General features: G+C 40.3%; 1 protein-coding gene across 2 annotated transcripts in view; it reads left to right on the top strand.

The window, feature by feature from the left end:
* Positions 1-6,000, top strand: part of CPS1 (carbamoyl-phosphate synthase 1) — a 94,675-nt gene that overhangs the window by 62,111 nt on the left and 26,564 nt on the right. For both annotated transcript variants that reach the window (XM_085299303.1, XM_085299302.1), the window contains exon 25: positions 2,669-2,850. In XM_085299303.1, the coding sequence (XP_085155429.1) occupies positions 2,669-2,850 (182 nt within the window). The remainder of the gene's footprint in view (positions 1-2,668; positions 2,851-6,000) is intronic.

Genomic DNA, 6,000 nt, shown 5'->3' with positions numbered 1-6,000 from the left:
TTTAGGTCTTATTTTTTGCAAGTGTTAAGGCCACTAGAATCTGATACCTTGTTATGGAAGTTTGTTGTTGCCACAACTATCTTCAGTCAAATGTGTTTACTGCAAGCTCGTGACTATGTTGTTAAATGCTATCTGTTTTATTACTGTAAGCATATACGTTTATGCTAMTATTTGTATATCTTCAGCTACTTCTGTATAAACATTTCTCTGTGTGCTGTTATTTCAGCTCACTTTAATGATTATGCAGTGTTCTCATGGTTATGAAGACTGGGCAGACAGATTGTGCTGAATTCTTTGTATGATGACTTTTTCTTTTCATGAATCCTTCCCAAATAAGCTTGCAATTATTAAGAAGAAAAAAACTGTTTGTTATTCAGAAATACTTTTGCTCTGCATCTCACAAGCAGTGGTGATAGTTTTTGATAGCTGAAATTTAAATTGCATTAATTTGTTTTGSTTGGACAGATAGGTCACATGATACACTTCTGTTGCTGATTGTAGGACATGTCTTTTTGAACTCTGTTTCCAATATGAATATTGAGATGAGTGAAATCAGGAGGAACGCTCCAAGATTATGCTATTTTCTGTGAAAACCTCTGCTAGTCAATGTACTGTATAGGACAGTTGCAGAAACTGAACATGGAAAGGATGGCAATGATATTTAATAATTTGATTGAATTCAGATGAAAACATTTTGCACTGTTCACCTGAAACTACTGATACTATGGATTAAGCATATGTGTCTGATCTTGGTCTTGCCTGTTCTATAATTTTGATTAGATCTTGACAATCTTCAGAGAAGAGAAGATAGTAATTAAATGAATCTTCAGAGAAGATTGTAGTTAAATAAAGCCTGCTAATAGAGAAAACAGTTACTACCATCTAAAAGATGTTTGTTGATTTTTTTTTTCTTATGTTATTCTTGGAAAGCAAGTATGCAGCATGCTTTTTGCCTATGCTTTCAGAACCATAATCTTAATGCAATGGGATCGACTTAGTGTTCCCTGTGGATTTACATTTACAAAACGGGGGCAGGTCGGAAATAGGTAGATGATTTGGATGGAAGTTAAAATATGAAGTTACCATTTTTAACCAAGCTTCTTTGCTTTTTTGAAAACTGAATTCTAACTTAAAAAATGGAAATGAAGAATTTTGTTCAAAAATATTTGAAAATGTATTACAGGAAAACGTCGATAATATTGGCATTTTTGCACAACAACAAACTTTTTCTGAGGAAATGTGAGGTCATTTCACAGGTCATGCTATAGTTTGTATATAGAAAGAAAATTACCCAAATTGAACTGATTTATTTTCCTATTACTTCTTGATAAYTAAGACAACAAGTAGAAACATTATATGAATTTGGACGGTTAGTGACTCTTGATYTTCAGAGACCCCTTTGACCTCTGACTCTTCAAGAACCTGAATTGCGGAGTGCAGCCTTGGGGCTGCTGGTCAAACGTTCAAGGCAATGCTGCTCTTCCGTCCCGCCATGAGGCGATATCCTGTGCTGGGACAGGGACACCCTGATCAGGTTTTCTTTCAATGAAAGTCAGTCCCGAAAGGCAAAGGTGTATAAATAAACTATTGCACCGCCTGTATGGACAAGCAGAACGCTCTGTGCGATGCCTGCTGTGGACAAAAATCCAACATGATCAAAACCTGAAAGTGAGTTCAAAAACACGTGTGTATTGATGTAGTAATTATCTTTGCAGGAGAAGTGTCTGGTTATATCACATCAGTCATTACTGGTATTTCTAGCTGTTTACTGTCTTTTCCTTTCGCACTGTTTGGACCCAACCATTACTGATGGCTGAAATATACTGTGTTCTGCTGTTCCCTGGGTAGCATCCGAAGCAGTCAGATGGGGACACTGAATGACCTTCATGTCCCAAACTGGAGGTTTTATATGTGTATAAGAGCCTGAATACTGGAAGTGAAGTAAGAAGAAGGCTGAATGAACATCTGTTGACCCTTCTGGGAACTATTCAGTTTCAAATGTGGTTTCCTGCTTTTTTGTGGGGTTTTAGCTGTGGCCTAGGTAAATGATGAGGTTCATTCTTTTTAGACKTAGGGAAATAAACTGTGCGCCTGTTGGTGAGTGACCTGTGAGAGCCTTCTGCTCAGTGCTAGCTGTTGTGGAGATGGCAGTTCAGCACAGTCTGAATTTCCAACCTATCTTATGACACGATTATATGTGAAAATACTGATATTAGTAATTATCTGTTGTGTAATGAGTGCGTCATGATGAGGCCAAGATTTTGTAAGCATAACCATTTAATGATGTTCTGTAAATTTAAGTACACATCATTCTCTGTTGAGGGTAGCCCTCATAGATGTTTGAGCATAGAAATTCATAGGATTACTAACTGTTAGCCTAATGATTTGGTTACAAGACTATGTGGCCAGCAGTGTGCCCCCAAGTCCTGATTCCCCAGCTGTCATCGACCAGGGACCTTCTGGACTCCAAAGTGAGTCCCTCTTTGCCTCCTCCCTTGAGATGTAGCCACATTGGTTAGCAGGCAGTAGGAGCTGGATGGGCAGCAAGAGGGAGATGGGAGGACAATTAGATAGGAACCAATACTGTTTTCTTTCTGCTAAGAACATTTATTTGTGTTTTCTTCCTCCCATCCTTCCTATCTTTGCCTGCTTTTCTGTCTCCTGGCAGGCAGCAGTGTGGAGTTTGATTGGTGTGCTGTCTCCAGTATCCGCACGCTACGTCAGCTTGGCAACAAGACGGTCATGGTGAATTGCAACCCGGAGACAGTGAGCACGGATTTTGATGAGTGTGACAGACTGTACTTCGAAGAGCTGTCATTGGAAAGGATCTTGGACATCTACCAACRTGAGGTAAAGACAAGCAGTAGCAGCAACAAAAAGCCATGAAGCAGACCAAACTTTTCAAAATTCGTGTCGCCAGCTTGCTTTGGCAGAGCATCTGGGGGCGCGGGGGAAGAGCTTTCTAACTAAAGCTGTTTGGTTTGGATCCCAATGTTGCATTTTACACATCGTTGATGTTCCTAGCAGACTGCTCAATAATGAATGCCAAATAAATATTAAATTATTTTGCAAGATGGCATATTGTGCAATATTTACAAGCAGATTTAATTTGCTGCACAGTCATTTATCGCACAAATTGTTCTGCCCTTGTGGTCCTGAGCWTCAGCACTTGAGCATATCCTTGACTTTAGCACAAGTGCTTCCCCTGAAGCAAGTAGAACAACTTAGGTACATAACACTAACTAGCACTTAAGAGCTTGCTGTCTTGGGCCTTACAGTGCAGTGGGGATGCGTTGCATATTGTCCAGCATGCAAACAGGCAGGCTGGGAATGGGCCACTGGAATCACCATCAAAACACAAGATGTTCCAATTCCTGGTCCAGATATTACATGTGTCTGTCAGGGATTTTCAAGAGCTCCAAGCTTCTCATACTAGGATATGGAGAGGAATCCCGGGYAGATTTGATGATGAGAAGATTTATGATGGAAACAACTTGTCCTGGTATAGGAGAAGTTGGTTTCTATCTGGTAACACACTCTTCTTGGGTGCGGTGGCTGAGACTCTCAAAGATACTCGGGAGTACTTCATCTCCATTGAAATTCAGTGGGAGTTGGCTATATAACTTGCTGAAGCAACTTTGCAGAACCCAGGTCATGTTAAGCTTTTGATTTTTCTTGACTCTTCTTTCAGTACATGACACTTTCAGGAGATGRGCTCCTTTGTGAATGTGAGCAAGTTTCTAAAATGGTTTTATAACTTGGCCAGATTTTGATCATTCCTAGATTTGGAACCACACAAAAAGCCACTCAGAACTGGAGTCCTGTTCTCTAAACTTTGTTCTAGAAAATCACTTGCTGTTTTGGGATCACTTTCAGATTGMGTCTTCATGCTTTCCCATTTTTTTCATCTTTTTTGCATCATTAAATTTTCATGAAAACGGACTCTTAGTGGAAATCATAGGTTTAGGACAGGCCAAAAGACTGGCAGCTTACAGGAGTCTTAAAGGCTGATTTTCAGATGCTTTAGGATTTTCCATGAGGTTCAGATCTGTAACATTGAACTCTTGTTTACTTAAAACTGAACTTCTGAACTTGGGGCGTGGAGGAAATTGATGTGAGATTTTGTCAGAGAAACAACACTGATGAAACACAGCATCTAATTACTGCAGGATCAAAGACAAGGTAGAGATAGGTGAGGAGGGAACAACTACTCATTTTAAAAACAGAGTGCTCATAATTAGCAAGTCRGGCAAGAAAAATACGTGAGAAGAATAATGCGTACATATTGAAGCCTAGGTTGTGCTGCTTGTGATAGTGATGCTTAGTGAGTTGGACGTCATGTTTTTCAGTCCATACTCTGGCCTTGCTTGTGCTGGGAGATGTTGCAGACTTCAAGGTCTAATAGCAGCCTTCTCTGGTACCCAGAGCTGGAGGGGAAGAGTGCTCTGGTTATTACGCTGGCTCAGCCAGCCATGCTCATCATCTGAAGCATGATAATGCTTCTGGGTGTGCTTTTAGTCTGCTGGTGGGAGTGAAAAACAGGGAGAAAGGAGATGCAGGGAGTTTGCAGAAGGTTTTGGTATGCTGTTTCAGGGGCAAAAGCTACCGATTTGATGTTTGCTCTGATGATGATAAATTCATTAGGCTCTGAGTTGAAACAGCCAAAGTTGTGCTATGCAGTACATCTCAAGAAGAAGGATGTGTGCTCAGCTGTTTTGGAGCACTTCTCTTAGAGAATGACAACAGGGAATGGTGTCATTATACTGAATTTGCAAGTGAGGAAATTTGAGTCTCTGAGGCATGGAGAGACTGCAGAGTCACGCAAAAGGCCACTGGCAGCCCTGGGGACAGACCCCGGATCTCCAGCAGAATATGGTCCAAAATTGATCATTTGCTCTATGCTGTTTCTTTAAAAATGAGCAAGCCAAATGATGATGTCCTGCAGACTCCTTCCTCAAGAAAATGCAGAAGTCAAGCGGTTGGAAGTCGGTTTCTAAGGAGACAACCAAGCTAAAAACTGAACTTCTGATTCAGGGATCTCTCACTGATCCTGCAAATATCTCCTCTCCCAGCTTACCTTAAAGCATGTGAATAGTGTCATTGTTTCAGCCCTTTTAAACTTTCTTGCTTATTAGACTTCCAAGTTGTAATGAACAGTGTCAGTGGGGCAAATCCTTTGGAAAGCGCTGGAGCAGTGACAAAGCATAGGTAAAACCATGGGCAAAACACGGGCAAAGCCCTTTGCATCAGTAGGGATAGTTTGTACATCAGCTCCCTAAACCTTGTTAGGGTAAGCATCAAACCACAGGCAGCTACTGAACTTAGCTAAACAAGTGCACTGACTTGTCCCCTTCTTCTGATCAGACAAATTAGGCTATATTAAGTTTACCAGTGAAACTGCGGGAACTGGAACTTGCCCACTAGTGTTGCTCACACCATGGCATGATCCTATCCTGGTGACATAATCAGCTGTCCCTCCTCTTCCTCTCCATCATGTCCCTTTACCTCTCCCTCTCCAGTCAATGTTGACAGCTCTGCAGAACAGAACTGGCCTTTGGAGGGAAGTTTAATTTACTGTGAATGTGCACAGTTAGGTGGCAGTCTAAGGGGACAAAAAAGATTCCTTCCCTCAGACTTACTTGCTTTTTGTTTCCAGAGGAGATGTTCCCTTTTTATTTTAATATCTATCTGCTTGAGGGTCTCTTCTGATCTTTTTCAGTTTCTGAAAAGATTCATAAAACTAAAAGAGGTTCTTAGGTATGATTTTAATGGTCTAATTTGTTTTCAAACTTGAGGAAAAAGAAAAACCAACTCTATTACTGATGGCATAAAAGGCAAGGTAGTAATAAAAGAGTGATTTTTATTACAAAGTGGAAAATAATTCTCTTTAGACTTCTTTCACTGGATTATGTACAGTGTATATTTAAAAACAATATGCTGGCAAAGATACTTGTTTTCTTTATAGTTAAAATATGGTTGATGACAAAGTGTTATGTAGTA

This window comes from Rhea americana, unplaced genomic scaffold, assembly GCF_003343005.1.
Source record: "Rhea americana isolate MKP2758 unplaced genomic scaffold, rheAme1 scaffold_15, whole genome shotgun sequence".
In the NCBI taxonomy this organism is placed as follows: domain Eukaryota; kingdom Metazoa; phylum Chordata; class Aves; order Rheiformes; family Rheidae; genus Rhea; species Rhea americana.
This window is presented reverse-complemented; position numbering and strand designations above follow the sequence as displayed.